Source organism: Stenella coeruleoalba, assembly GCF_951394435.1.
Source record: "Stenella coeruleoalba genome assembly, chromosome: 15".
Taxonomy (NCBI): Eukaryota; Metazoa; Chordata; class Mammalia; order Artiodactyla; family Delphinidae; genus Stenella; species Stenella coeruleoalba.
Window position 1 is genome coordinate 70,978,212 of NC_137161.1, and position 15,006 is coordinate 70,993,217.

Consider the following 15,006-nt stretch of genomic DNA (forward strand, 5'->3'; position numbering starts at 1 on the left):
AGAAAGAGCCCTGCTCCAGCCCAGACTGGAGTTCTGGCTTGGGGTCGGGCATCATCATTTAGAGGTCGTGTGACCTTACATAAGCCTCTTAAGCTGTCTGGTCCTGGGGGTGTGTGACTGTCAAACTGGGTAAGTAATCCACAGCCCACGGGGCCACTGTGCAGCTGGAAGAGGAAAGGTCTGTAAGGGCAGATGGCTCGGTGCCTGGCACAAGGCAAGGAGGAATCAGGAAATATGCCGTCTAAAAAAATCTAGGGAGGGCTTCCCTGGTGGTGCCGTGGTTGGGAGTCCGCCTGCCGATGCAGGGGGCGTGGGTTCGTGCCCCGGTCCGGGAGGATCCCACATGCCGCGGAGCGGCTGGGCCCGTGAGCCATGGCTGCTGAGCCTGCGCGTCCGGAGCCTGTGCTCCGCAGCGGGGTGGGGCCACAGCAGTGACAGGCCCGCGTACCACAAAAAAAAACAAAAAAAAGAAGAAAAATGACACATTTCTTTGTAATGAATGCCGTAGTCAGGATCAAGCAGGGCTTGATCCAGAAGCTCACGCTGTGTCTGTACCGTGTCAGCTGCATCCTGAGCCTCACCCCCACCTCAGTGCCCAGTCCCAGCTCTGCGCTTTCCCTGTGATCCCTCAATAGCTAGAGTGATTCCCACCTCTTGCCCTTATACCCTCAGACTCCACAGTCAGGAGAAAAGAGCAGTTTCTCCACACACAGATCTGAAACTGGGTCATGTGCCCATCGCTGAGCCATTCCCTCCAGGTGGCCCGGGTGACAGGACACACTGATCAATTGGACCAGTTCATCTCCTCCTTGGGGTAGGAAAGTGTCCATCCCCCATACCTCATGGCTGAGAAAAGAGAAGGGGCAGCTTCACCAAAGGAAAAGCAGGTGGTCTTGTTGAGAGCGGGGCAGTGAACGCCAGGGACCGGAAGCTTGCCAGCCAGCGTTTGCCTCAGACCCCTCGATCCTAAATCGAGCAGGGGTGGCCATGGGGTTGCAACGCTGACAAGTTGTGACACTTCCTTAGTGAATAGACCCTTCAGCTTCTTCATTTAGAAACCCCGCTGCAGGAATTTGCACATCTTAGATTGCACTGTGCGTGAGATCCAGCAGCCCCTCCTCGAGGCAGCTCGCCTCCCATCTGGCCTCCTCCCAATGGCCAACAACCACGGTGACCAGCGCCGCATCCTCACGCCTCCCACAGGGCGCACCTGGCAGCGGAACGCGCCTCCCAAGCACAAGTTCATTAACCTCCCGATCCCCGAGGCTTGAGCCGGGCCAGTTGAGTTTTATCACCATCCTGCCTGCCTGGGACTCAGGCCCAGGGTAGCAGAGGGCTTGGCTTGGGCCCACAAGGCCCCGCGGCAGAGAAGGAGGAAGCCGTGGGGTCTGCTGATAAACACAGCCCCTGCGTTCCTTCCGGGAGCTGACAGCTGACTTCCCTCCCTGCATGTCCCCATCCCATCACCTGACAATCAAGGCTCATCCAAACACACGCTGAGAGCACTAGCACGTCTCACTGGCTATTAATTAAAAAAATAAGTAGGGAACAGTTGCTGTTCATTTGCTCAGCTTCCTGCTCACAGAACCATTACGGTGTTAATTAAGAGAGGGCATGTGCGTGCGGGGAAGGCACCATTTTCTAAGCGGCTGATCTGTGGCGACCAGCACTGCAGTCGGAGCCCGAAGGGGCCTCGGGAAGCCATTCCACAGTGTGGCCATTGATTGACGGCATTCACGACCTCTCAGACCAGACAACCCACCCGCGAAGGAGGCAGCATTAAAATCCAGGGAGGAGAGAAATGGGCGGAAGTGGCCACTTAGAGAGTGCACGCAGGCCAGGACTGCTGACCGGGTCTTCTCCGGGTGCGTACCCCACTTAATCTCTGGGACAGGGTTGTCAGATCTATGGTGTCATCTCCTGGTCCCCAACCAGGCAGGGGGATGTCAGCTGACTTGTCCAGGGTCCTGTGTTATCTACTGTGTTAGATAGGCCGTCTGCTAGGCTACCACAGCCAAGTACCACAGACTGGGTGGATAAAACAGCAGAGACTTCTTTTCTCACAGTTCTGGAAGCGAATCCAAGATCCAGGTGTTGGCAGGATGTTCTCCAGCTTCTCACTGAGTCCCCACACGGCCTTTGCCTTGTGCCTGCCCATCCCTGGTGTCTCTCTAGGTGTCCAAATGTCCTCTTCTTGTAAGGACATCAGTCAGAATGGATTAGGCCCACCCTAACGGCCTCATTTCAACTTAATTACCTCTTTAAAGGCCCTGTCTCCAAACAGTCACCTTCTGAGCTACTAGGGTTTGGGCTTCAGTATCTGAATTTGTGTGTGGTGGACACAATTTTGCCCATAACACCAGCCCAATTCAGCAGAAGTTGTGACATGCCTATAGGACCTGAACCCTAGGTAGTGGGTGAGAAAAGTACGTGTTCAGGCAGAATCTGATGCCTTTTAAGCATTCTTTGTTATTTGCAGACTCTTACAGAAGATACTAAGTGCCAGGGTTCATAGTAACTTTTTTTTGGCCATACTGCATGGCTTGCAGGATCTTAGTTCCCCGACCAGGGATCGAACCTGGGCCCCGGCAGTGAAATTGCCAAGGCCTAACCACTGGACCGCCAGGAAATTCCTCTAGTAACTATGTTTGAAACGCCTTAGAAACATGAGCTCATTTAATCTCCATGATAACCATCTGTAATGGGTGCTCTTCTTATCCTCATTGTACAGAGGGGGAAACCCGGCACTGAGCGATTAAATACCTTGTCATTTAGCGGTAGAGCTGGATTCCACCTGTTGTGTTTCCATCCTTTGGCATTACTTTTCTCCTCGCTAAGGACAAATCGGGACCGAAAGCAGAAGAGATCAAGGATGCCATCTACGTGACCATGGATATCCAGTCCAACTGGGGCAGCGCGTCGTGGGTGGGTCTCACGGAAGTGGAATTCTTCGACCGGAACGACATAAAGCTTTATGTGTCGCCTCACGATGTGGCTGTCCGGAACTCTGACACGCCCGGGGAGCCGGGCCACCTGGTCAGCAGGAACTTAGCTGTAAGTGGAGGCGGCCTTGTGTGAGTCTTGGCCGCATGTTTTGATGCATTTTTTCTGCCCACGATAAGCCCACGATAAGGGTGTGGGTGCAGCAAGGGGAAGGATGATGTAGTCGTCCACAGCCATTCATCTGGGCAGGGTGGGGAGGAACCGGAGGGCAAGGTACAGGGAGGGGCCTCCAGCGGCACCCCCCGCCCTGAGCTCTTGCCCAGATCCCTGCTCTGTAGAGGGTTCTTATGGGGGGTGAGGGGCCAAAGAGGAGCCGGTTCACCCCCTTTATCTACATTGCAGTTTCCCATAGTAACCACCAAACATGGGACCTTGGGATGTCATTGAGGGCAACACCCATGTTTTGTAGATGAAGAAACTAAGGCTTGGACAAGGGCATTGACTTGGCCAAGGTCACACAGCCGGAAGGTCGGGGAGCGGGGAGGGGGGCGGTGCAAATGCACCCCCTGCAGCCTGGCCCAGGGCCCACGCACCCTCTCAGGGTCCTGCTTCCCTGGGGCATGGAGTACGCACCCAGCAAACGTGGAACATCACTTTCTTTTAAATATCTGAAAGTTAAAAAAGGAAAAGCACTGACATTTTCTCTTCCTGCCGCTTGCAAGCTGGACACAGGAGACTAGACAGACCGCCCAGCACTGACATCTTCATGGTGCTAGTGCTTCAGCGTCAGTCACCGTGACCTCTGGGTGGGGCCCGAGATATGGGGAATAGAGGTTGCCTCTGGGCCACAGAACTGGCTGAGCAAGGGACAGGGGCGATAGGAAGACTTTCGCTTGGATGCTTTTTTGCATCTTTTAAATTTCCTGCGACGTACATGTATTTGCTATTCCAAAGAACAAATTATTAATTTTTTAAAGGTATTGAAAATGAAGACAATTGCCACATGTTCAGTTCTTGCTTTGTGCCGGCACCATGCTAAGTGTGTTGTGTATATAATCTTATATAAACGAAACAGTGTACAGGCTGGAGAAGCAGAGAGGCCTGGGTTCAAAGCTTAATCACTTACAGCTTCATGATCGTGGGCAACTCACCTAACATCTACTTTGATTTCCTCGTCTGTAAAACGGGGAGAATAATAATACTTACGTTCATACGCTGTTTTAAGGATCACGTGTAAATATGATCCTCACTCTTCGAAAGGGCTTCAAAACATCATCTATTACTGTTTCCGTCGTTACTAGTCGTAGTAGCAGTAATACCACTATGAAGTAAATATTATTGCCATTTAAAGGAAAAGAAGCAAGAAAGGAGGGCTTTGAAATCCCCAGCTCTAGAGACCCAGGTTCTGGTCTTGACTCTCTAGCCTTGGGCATCTTACCTGCCTTCTCTGAGAGTCATTTTTTTCTGCCCCCTGTAGAATGGGAGTGGAGGGCCTGGGTAATTCGTATGATTCTTATTTTTCCAGCAAAAGAAACTGAGTCTGCCTCTCTTTAGCAGATTTTTGAAAAGAAATTTGTTGCAAGGCTTTTGAGTAGCTGGTGTGTTCACTGTCACCCAGGCCAAAAGAGGACAGGCCCCGTGAGCAACTTGGGGTTCTGGGTAGCTTCCCGGGATGCATGAGTACCGACAGTTTGGTCTTCTTTTTTTGGGGGGGGAGGTGCAGTGTTTGTTGGTTGCTTGGTTGGTTAGTTGGTTTGCCATCTTGTCATTCTGCTGGAGATATCCAGTCCAGGAAAGGCAGGCTGATGGACCAACCTGGCTAGGAGGGCCAGGCACCTTGCTGCCAGTTCCACTAAGATGCCCCAAGTGGGGCAGGGAGGGAATTTTCCCTGAAGAAATTTGTGGTTGTTACTGAAAGAAAGGCAGGTAGATGTGAGATAGCCAGGAAACACCGCCTGTCCGTAGGGTTGGACTGATTGGTTTCTGAGCCCACTTAAAGATTAGCAGCTCTGGGACCTTGAGGGAAACAGGTCGTGGCCACTTGGACGCTCTGGCCTTGCATCCCCCTCTCTGCTCCTGCTTCAAGTCTGTAGGCTCCCATGCGTGCTGCGGAGGCTTGGACCAGCCCTCGCTAAACCTCTCCCGTCCCCCTTGTGCGCAAAGCAGTGGCACTTTGGAAGCCTACTGTACAGAACAGAGCATACCAGGGGCGATAAAAAGCATCACTGGATTTAATGGGGACAGATTCTGATGATTGCTCTCCCCTTTTCTCTGTTTAGCAGAGGCTGATGAGCATTGCCATGGATAGCAGTGAGGACTTGGGCCCAGGGTTTGGGTGGGTTTCGTTTTTTGTTTTTTTCTTAAATTTTGGGCCCTGAGGCAGCTGTCTCACCCTGGGCTGCTAGATCTCTGGGCCCAGCTGTGGGTGGGCTGGATTCCCCCTGCTGCCCTGGCCTGGGGTCTTTCTGATAGTCGCCCTGTGAACCACGCCTGAGGCCACCAGAACACACTGCCTCTCAGAGCCATTCAGTTTCGCTGGGGTCTCGGGCATCCCTCACTGATTCCTCACATGAACCTCGGGATGACTTTCCGCATCTGATAAACGAGAAAACCGAGTCTCAGGGAGGATGAGTGACTCGTCCAGGCCACACTGCTGTGGAGTGGTGGGGCTCGGCTGAAAGCTGAGGAGAAGATACCTGAAAGCAGAGTCTGGGTTTGAAAGAGAAGTTGCTTCAGTGGAGGTGAATGTGGCACCTGCGGGGGGCTGTATGAGTGCCCCGTGTTCAGTGCAAACCCTCCTTCCTGCCCTGCCCACCCCATCTCTCTCCTCGCCACCCCCAGGCCCATGGCTTCAAGTTGGCTCCAAATTTATATGCCCAGCCCTGCCTGCTTCCGAGTTCCTGACTTGAACGTCAGCTTCTGCTCAACACCTCAGACTTCAGAGACCTGAAACCTGAATGTCGATTGCCTGGCCCACGCCCTCATCTCTTCCTCCTCCAGCTCAGTAAATGGCATCCCCATCCGCTCAGCTGCAAAACCCACCACTTAAGAGCCTCCCTCGGTTGCCCCACGCCCCCTCCCCTTCCAACACATCAGGAAGTCCTATTGATTCCGCCTCCAACACGGAGCCTGGATCGGGCCCCTGCTCTCCATTTCCACTGGTTCTTCCCAAGTCTGATCAGCTGCCCCCTCTCACTGGAACTATTAAGTGGTCTCCTCTCTCACTCCTTTCTTCCATTCTTGCCCCCATCCACTCCATTTTCCACTCTGTATCCAAAGGGATCTTTAACAAATGTCAGCTTGCAGCCCTCCCCTGCTTAAAACCCCTGCCGTGACTTTCTGGGGAAAATTGGATGCCTGTCTGTGGCCCCGGAGGCTGTCTGTGAACCGACCTCCAGCTCCCTCTCTGCCGGCCTCACATACCAGGGCTCCCTTCTGCTCCCTTGACCTGCCAAGCTCGTTCTCACCTGTGGGTTTGGCACTTGCCGCCCCCTCTGCCCAGAGCATCCCTCCTCCAGATGTTCATGTGGCTCCTTCCTTTCTCGTCACTCAGATTTCAGCCCAGGTGTCACTTTCTCAGCAAGACCTTCCCGGACTCTACAAGCTGGAGGAGTCCTGTTCCCTCCCTATGCCAGTCTCTATCACATCAGCTTTGTTCATTTTTTTCAGACCACTTCCCACCATCAAAAGTGATTTTGTTCACTTGTTTCTGATCTGTCTCCTCCCACCAACCTGTACGTTCTTGTCCGTCCTATTCACACTGTATCCCTAGCACGTAGAGCAATACATTTTTGAACTTTTAAAAATAAATGATTATAGACTCACAGGAAATTGTTTTTAAAAAAACAGTGCAGGGCTTCCCTGGTGGCGCAGTGGTAGAGAGTCCGCCTGCCGATGCAGGGGACACGGGTTCGTGCCCCGGTCCGGGAGGACCCCACATGCCGCGGAGTGGCTGGGCCCGTGAGCCCTGGCCACTGAGCCTGCGCATCCGGAGCCTGTGCTCCTCAACGGGAGAGGCCACAACAGTGAGAGGGCTGTGTACTGGGAAAAAAAAAAAAAAAAGTGCAGAAAAGAGAAGAACAATAGAGAAAAATCAACAAAGCCAAAAGTTGTTTTTTGGAAGAATCAACAAAATGAACAACCTTTAGCTAGACTGAGCAAGAAAAAAAAAGGGGGAAATATTCAAATTACTAAAATCAGGAATGTAAAAGGGGCCACATCACTACCAAACTAATAGAAATAAAAAGGATTACAAGGGAATATTGTGAACAGTTTTATGCCAACAAATTAGATATCCTAGATGAAATGGACAAATTCCTAGAAAGACACAAATTACCAAAACTGAATCAAGAAGAAATAGAAAATCTGAATAGACGTATAGCAAGAAAAGAGATTGAATTAGTAATCAATAAAAAACTTCCCACAAAGAAAAGCCTGGGACCAGATGGCTTCACTGGTGAATCTTACCAAATATTTAAAGAATTAGCACCAAGCCTTCACAAACTGTTCTAAAATACAGAAGAAGAGAGAACACTTCCCAGCTCATTCTCTGAGGCCAGTATCACCCTGATACCAAAACCAGAAAAAGCCATCACAAGAAAACTACAGACCAGTATCCCTTATGAATACAGATGTAAAAATCCTCAACAAAACATTAACAAATCAAATCTAGCAGTTTATAAAAAGATTTATATATCAAGACCTAGTGGAGTTTATTCCAGGAATGCAAAGTTGTTCAACATGTGGAAATTAATCAACAGAATACAACATATTAATCGAATAAAGGAGGAAATAACCACATGGTGTCTTAATAGACACAGAAAAGGCATTTGATAAAATTCAACATTCTTTCATGATAATACATCAACAAACCAAAATAGAAGGAAACATCCTCAGTCTGATAAAGGGCATTTATGAAAACCCACAGCTAACATCATACTGAATGGTGGAAGACTGAAAGCTTTCCCTCTAAGACCAGGAATGGGACAAGGACGCCTGCTTTCATCACTCCTATTCAGCATTGTACTGGAGATTCTACCCAAGGAAGTTAAGCTAGAAAATGAAATAAGAGGTTGGAAAGGAAGAAATAAACTATATTTGCAGGTGAAACGATCTTATATACAGAAAATCTTAAAGAATTCTCAGAAGTTACTGGTAAAGCTAACATGGAGTTCAGCAAGCTTAGAGAATAAAAGATCAATATACAGAAATCAGTAGTATTCCTATACAGTAGCAATGAACCATCCGAAAAGGAAATTAAGAAAATGTCCATTTATAATAGTTTGATGCTATTTAAGAATAAAATACTTAAGAATAGACTTCACCAAATAAGTGAAAGACTTGCACACTGAAAAGTACAAAATATTGTTGACAGAAATTAAAGAAGACCTAAATGATGAAAGCTGAAAAGATATATGTGTTCATGGATTGGAAGACTTAATACCACTGATATGGCAGTGCTCCCCAATTATCTACAGATTCAATGTAATCCTACTGCTTTTTTTGTGGAAATTGACAAGCTGGTTCTAAAGTGTATAATGGAAGCTCAAAGAACCAAGAAGAGCCAAAACAATGTTGGAAAAGGACAAAGTTGGAGGACTCCCACTTCGAGTGAGTCCAGTTTCAAAACTTACTACCAAGCCACAGTAATTACGACTGTGTGGTTCTGGCCTGAGGATAGACATATAGATCAATGGAATGGAATTGAGAGTCCAGAAATAGATTCATGCATCTATAGTCAATTGATTTTTAACAAGGACACCAATACCATTTGATGAGGAAAGAACAGTTTCTTTTCAACAGATGGTATTGGAGCAACTGGATTTCCACATGCAAAAGAATGAAATTGGACTTCTACACACCATTTACCAAAACTAACTCAAGGGGTCAAATATCTTGAGATGTTTATAGTGTTAAGGCTATAAAACTCTTAGAAGAAAACATAGGTGTAAATCTTCATAGCCTGGAATTTTTCAATGGAGTTTTAGATATGACCTCCAAAGCATAAACAACAAAAGAAAAAAATAGGTAAATCAGACCTCATCAAAATTTTTAAACAAACGAAAAATTTTCAACATTTTTGCTTCAAAGGACATTATCAAGAAAGTAAAAAGATAACCTACAAAAAAGGAGAAAATATTTGCAAATCGTGTATGTGATAAGGGTCTTGTATCCAGAATATATGAAGAAAAGGACTCAGACTCAACAACAAAAAGACAAACAACCCAGTGAAAATATGGCCAAGATACTGTGAATAGACATTTCTCCAGAGATGATCTACAAATGGCCAACAAGCACATGAAAAGATGCTCAGTATCATTAGCCATTAGGGAAATGCTAATCAAAACCATAAGGACATATACTTCATACCCGTTAGGATGTTATAGTTTCTTTAAAAAAAGAAAACAGAAATAACAAGTATTGGTGAACAGCATACGGAAAAATTGGAATCATTATACCTTGCTCGTGGGAATGTAAAAATAAAATGATATGGCCATTGTGCAAAATAGTCTGGCAGTTCCTTAAAAAGTTAAATGTAGGGCTTCCCTGGTGGTGCAGTGGTTGAGAGTCCGCCTGCCGATGCAGGGGTCACGAGTTCGTGCCCCGGTCCGGGAGGATCCCACATGCCGCCGAGTGGCTGGGCCCGTGAGCCATGGCCGCTGAGCCTGTGCATCCGGAGCCTGTGCTCCGCAACGGGAGAGGCCACAGCAGTGAGAGGCCCGCGTACTGCAAAAGAAAAAAAAAAAGAGTTAAGTACTGATACATGCTACAACATGGATAAACTTGAAAGCATTATGCTGAATGACGGACGTCAGACATAGGGATCATATATTGTATGACAGCATTTATATGAAATGTCCAGAATGAGTGAATCCATAGAGACAGAAAGTAGGCTAGAGGTTGCCAGGGACTGGGGGAACGGGGAGTGACTGCTAAAGGGTTTCTTTTGGGGGTGATAAAAATATGCTAGGAAAAGATAGTGGTGATGGTTGCAGCACCTTGTGACTATACTGAAAAAACCACTGACTCGTACACTTTAAAGTGGTGATTTTATGTATGTGAATTACATCTCAGTTTTTAAAAAAGTATAGAGAGGTCCCATGTGCCTTTGCCCAGCTTCCCCCAATGGTAATATCCTACGTGACCATAATACATTATCAAAACTAGGAAAGTGACATTGGTATAATGTGCAGACCTTGATACGTGTGTGTGTGTGTGTGTGTGTGTGTGTGTGTGTGTGTGTGTGTGTGTGTGTATGTAAGTTCTTTTCAGTTTTTGTTTGGGGTTTTTTTTTTGCGGTACGCGGGCCTCTCTCTGTTGTGGCCTCTCCTGTTGCGGAGCACAGGCTCCGGACGCGCAGGCTCAGCGGCCATGGCTCACGGGCCCAGCCGCTCCGCGGCATGTGGGATCCTCCCGGACCGGGGCACGAACCCGTGTCCCCTGCATCGGCAGGCGGACTCTCAACCACTGCGCCACCAGGGAAGTCCAGTTCTTTTCAATTTTGTCACATGTAGATTTGTGGAACCACCACCACCACATCAAGATGCAGAACAGCTCCATCACCTCAAAGGAATTCCCTCATGCGACCCTTTATAGCCACCCCTCCCCACACCTGTCCCTAACCCAGACAGCCACCAACCTATTCTCTATACTTTTTGTCCTTTCAAGAATGCTATATACATGGAATCATACTATATGTAACCTTTCTGAGACTGACTTTTTCCCACTCAGTATAATGCCCTTGACATCTAACCAAATTTTTGTATCAGGAGTTTGTTCCTTTTTAAGGCGATAACTTATTAAATCGGGGCTACTCCTGAGGGCAGTCCAGCATCTCCCTGGGGGGGTGTGGATCTGTGTTAGGTTAAAGGTGGAGAAAGCACCTATGTTAGGAGTTAGAAAGTTACCTCCTGAGAGAAACCTTCTTCTCTGACCATCTGTTCTAAACTAGTCCTTCCATTGGCCATTAATAATTCTCTCATATTTTCTTCATTGAATTTATTCCCCCACCCCCAGCCCCACTTGATTTTTTTTTTTCTTGGCAGTGTTACTTGTTTTCCTCCCCTCCTGGCACAGAGCTGGGATCTGCTGGGCCAGGCGCCCCCCGCACTCGGTATTTGTTGAGCAGGTGGGTAGCAGATGCCGTTGGCGCCTCCCGCAGGCCCTTCCCACCTTGGTCCCTGCTGGCTGCTCTTCCCACTGCCAGCACACACATTTCTCCGATGGAGGATCTGTTTTCTGGCCTCCAGGGCCCACTTTGCCTCCCCTGTAGCAGGCCCAAACTGGTGGGGAACTGAGCCCCCAGGAGCAGCCCTGAACCTACACTGATGGGAACTGGGGTGTGGATACCCCAGCTCCCTTGTCCCGGAAGTGGAGTCACCCTGAGGTGTGTTCCACACTGGCTCCCAGGTTCCCTGGTGGCGTGGAGCTCACAGGTGTGCCTAGCCTGGTAACACAGTCTTTATGGAATGCCTCTCCCCCTCTCATTTCCCCACCCTCCAGCTGGTGTTTCCTTCACTGTCTAAATCAACTCCTTACACTTGCCTTGCCTCAGGGTCTTCTCCTGGGGCAATCCAAACCAACACAGAATGAATGAATGAATGAATGAATGAAAAACCTAGGTTTAAATCCTCACTCCATCACTTGGGCAAACCACACCTTTTCTGGACTCTGGTCTTCCTTCGGTGACACGGGTGTTACTGCAGTACTCACCTTCCAGGGCTTGGAGAGAACCCAGTGAGATAACAGCAGTGCACAGGTGCCCTGATTCTTGTTCTGCCATCTTGATTACCACCTGCGATGGGCAGGTGCAGCAGACGCTCTCCTGCTGGCCTGGCACCTGGAGGTTTGCCCAGCGTGCCTTGGGTCAGCCCTCAGCAGCTTCCCAGCAGCCTTCCTCTCGGGGACTCTGTCTGTGGAAAGGAAACATCAGAAGGCCCAGTTGCTAATGAGGCCCAGATTTACCCACAGGTTAATGTTCTCCGACTTTGAACACCACGACTCCCACTTAGCCCTCCCGTTATCCCTCCCGCTGACGGAAATGTGATAGGAAATCAATTACAGTCCCCTCGCTTGCGTCTAAGGGTCAGCCTTCAGTCTCTGCCTTTGTCAAGCAGCCTCAGCGACCCATTTTAGGCTCCAGTGAAGAGAAGGAATGAGACTCCCCTGCTGGATTTGAGATGTGCTATCTTTGACCCCTCGCAGCTGCCCAGAGCACTAAAAGTTCTCGCAGAGCTTGAGAAACTTGCCAGAATAAGTCAGAACCCCTTGAACTCATCTCTCCGCCTTAACAAAGCAGCCTCCTCCCTCCTGAAAGGCACCATTGTCACTGGGACAAGCCACCTCTGTCCTCCGCGCAGCTGGAGCCTGAGCCTCACGTCTCCTGGGGGCCAGCAGACCCCAGAGGCAGGCACGGTCCTGGGGACGGGAGCCCATGGAGACACTCGCAAATATGGGGCGATGCTCCTTTCAGATAAAAGGAGCAGCTTCAGCCAGCGTCAGAGACACAGGCTGCTTATCGGCAGAGGGGACTTTGACTGTTCAGCCCCTAAGCAGGGACCCTAAACTAATGCCTGCAGGGGCCGGGCAGAAGGTGAGGTGGCTGTAGAACAGTAGGGAATGGTGAGGACTGGGGCACCAGAGAGCACCCGCCCTGGCCGCCAGAGCAGTGCACTCAGCTCCAGCCAATGGCTGTCAGGGACCCCGTGTTGCCGCGTCTCCTAAGTCTGTAGACAAGCCAGACATCTAGCTCTGAGGGGGAGGGGATATCTTCCACCTTAAAGTCTTGGCAACGAATTTGCCTTTAAAAAAAAACAAAACACTTTCATGAGCTAGACAAAATAGCTCTGCCGGCCAGAACAGTTTAGTCTCTAAAGTTTCAGTGAGAGGACAGATATTAGGAGGTACATTTCACTTATCTGTTCATTTCTTCATTCAACAATTGTTCAAAAAATTCAATTTAAAGATTTTTTGGTCATTGACCAGGTGCCAAGGAACTGTGCTGAACGCTAAGGGTTCTGGAATGAATTAGAAGAGCTCGCAGCTGAGTGTGCGTGTATGTGTATGTGTGTGTGCACGTGCATGCGTGTGTTGGTGGCGGGGGTGACATAGATATGAAGACAGGTACTTGGGGGACACTGGGTAATTGTAACCTCAGGTGTTGCAAGGAGCCGTGGGCACCTGGAGAAGGGAATGATTGTGACAAGGTAAGGGGTGACAGTGGGGGAGACAGCACATCTGAGCTGAAGTTCCCAGGGGGAGAAGGGCAGGAGAGTACCGCACTCAGAGGCCCAGCCTGTGCAAAGGCACAGAGGCCGAGCCAGCGTGGACATATTTGGGAACAGCTGTGCGTTTTGTCCAGACAGAGAGCAGAAGAGGTACCCAAAGAGACAAGAGAGGAGGTGACCAGGGCTGAGAAAAGTCCCCCGATTTCACTTTTTCCCATCTGCATCCCAAGCACTCATGCTATGAAATTTCGTTGGTGCAAATGAAAATGACAGCAAGGCTCCCCTTCTCCGCTGCCTCTTTGGCCTTGAGAATGGCCTTGGCAGCCTCGCTGGCAGGCGGAAACTGCACACAGGGGTCCCAAGGCTTGGAAACCCTGAAAGGGAACAGAATAAATCCTGAGGCTCAGTGCCATGGCCCCGTCCCAACAAACGCCTGAGCCAGTGTCTTTCTTTTCTATTTTAAAAATTTTTTAAATTCTACAGGGTTTTACAAAAGAAAATCAAAGGCTCTGTTTGCCAGGTTAATCAAACAGCTCAAGTCATGGCTCTTTTCCCGTCCTTCTCCTCCAGTCTCTCTCCCCAACAAAGCCGATTAGGTTGATTAAAATAAAGCCCGCTGCATTTTAAATTTGGTCTGGGTGGCAGGGGCAGAGGGGCCCACGTGACAGCTTTGTGCCGGGGACGAGGGTCAGTAGCCTGCTCCAAAATGCGGTCCAGATGGGGTGAGATCTAAGACCCCACCCAGGATGAAGTAGAGAAGGTGGGTGGCTTCCCACCCTCATCCTCCCCTGGTTTCCATAGTCACTGCCCGCTTACTTTGGGGTAAGGCAGAATTGTGCTAACAATAACAACTTCCTTCTCTTGCTGGCGTTTCAGGGCAAGAAAGACCCTTCCTTGTGGACGTGCCCCTTCCACCCGCCGCTCCAGCTCTTTTTTGTTATCCGCAACACGAGACAGCTGCGTGACTTTGGTCTAACCAAGATCAAGGTTTGGAATTACTGCACGGCTGACGGCGTAAGTAACAGGCTCCGGTTCCTGGCTGGGCATTTGCCTGATGGAAGCACTTGGTGCTTTCCCGTAGCCTGATTCCCGAAGTTGCAAACTGGGCACCACGAGGCCCCGTTGCCCTTCCTCCTGGGTGTAGCAAGCGCCTGCTGGGGGATTTCACTTCGCGTTGTCAGAGCCCCCAGGAGCAGAGCCTCCGCTGAAGGTTTGGGAAGTAGAATCAGGTCACCTTTCGGGGGAACTGAAGAAATATGAACCGAGGTGCAGTTTTAACAGATAAGGAAACAGACACACAGAGAGGTTACGTAACGTGGCCCAAGGCACACAGCCAGTGAGCGTCAGAGTGAGAATTTGAATCCCTGCAGTCAGACTCCAGGCCCATTGGCTTAGCCAGCGCTTCTCCAACCGTATCCGCAACAACTTGCCTGGGATCTTGGTAAAAAGTGGGTTCTAATCCAGCGGGTCTAGGGCAGGGCCCGAGATTCTGCACGTCTAACCAGCTCTCACATGTACCAGTGATCCTGGTGTGTGCACCCCACTCTAAACAGCCAGGCCCTTAACCTCTGTGCTCTTCAGCCCCTCTGGTTTCAGAACCCCTCCCCTCCTTCCCACCCTCATACCACTACCCAGGCCCTCATCCTTGCTTTCTTCTCCGGGCTGTTTATCACATGTTCATATGCATTTATTCCTCCATTCAACCTTGATTAGTGAGCACATCCTAGGTACCATCAGGCTTCATGATCGATTCTGAGCGCACTGATGTAAAGACACAGTCCATGCCTTGGAGGTACTCCTTATCTAAAAGCTGGCAGACAAGTACATGTGGACGTGT

The 15,006-nt window shown here is 49.5% G+C and overlaps 1 protein-coding gene across 5 annotated transcripts in view; it reads left to right on the top strand.

Annotated features, from left to right (window-relative positions):
* KATNIP (katanin interacting protein) overlaps positions 1–15,006 on the top strand; it is a 200,379-nt gene that overhangs the window by 123,594 nt on the left and 61,779 nt on the right. For 4 of the 5 annotated variants that reach the window (XM_079944672.1, XM_079944676.1, XM_079944673.1 and 1 more), the window contains 2 exons: positions 2,839–3,054; positions 14,046–14,183. In XM_079944672.1, coding sequence (XP_079800798.1) covers positions 2,839–3,054; positions 14,046–14,183 — 354 coding nt within the window. The remainder of the gene's footprint in view (positions 1–2,838; positions 3,055–14,045; positions 14,184–15,006) is intronic. The other variant, XM_079944675.1, reaches the window with a different exon arrangement.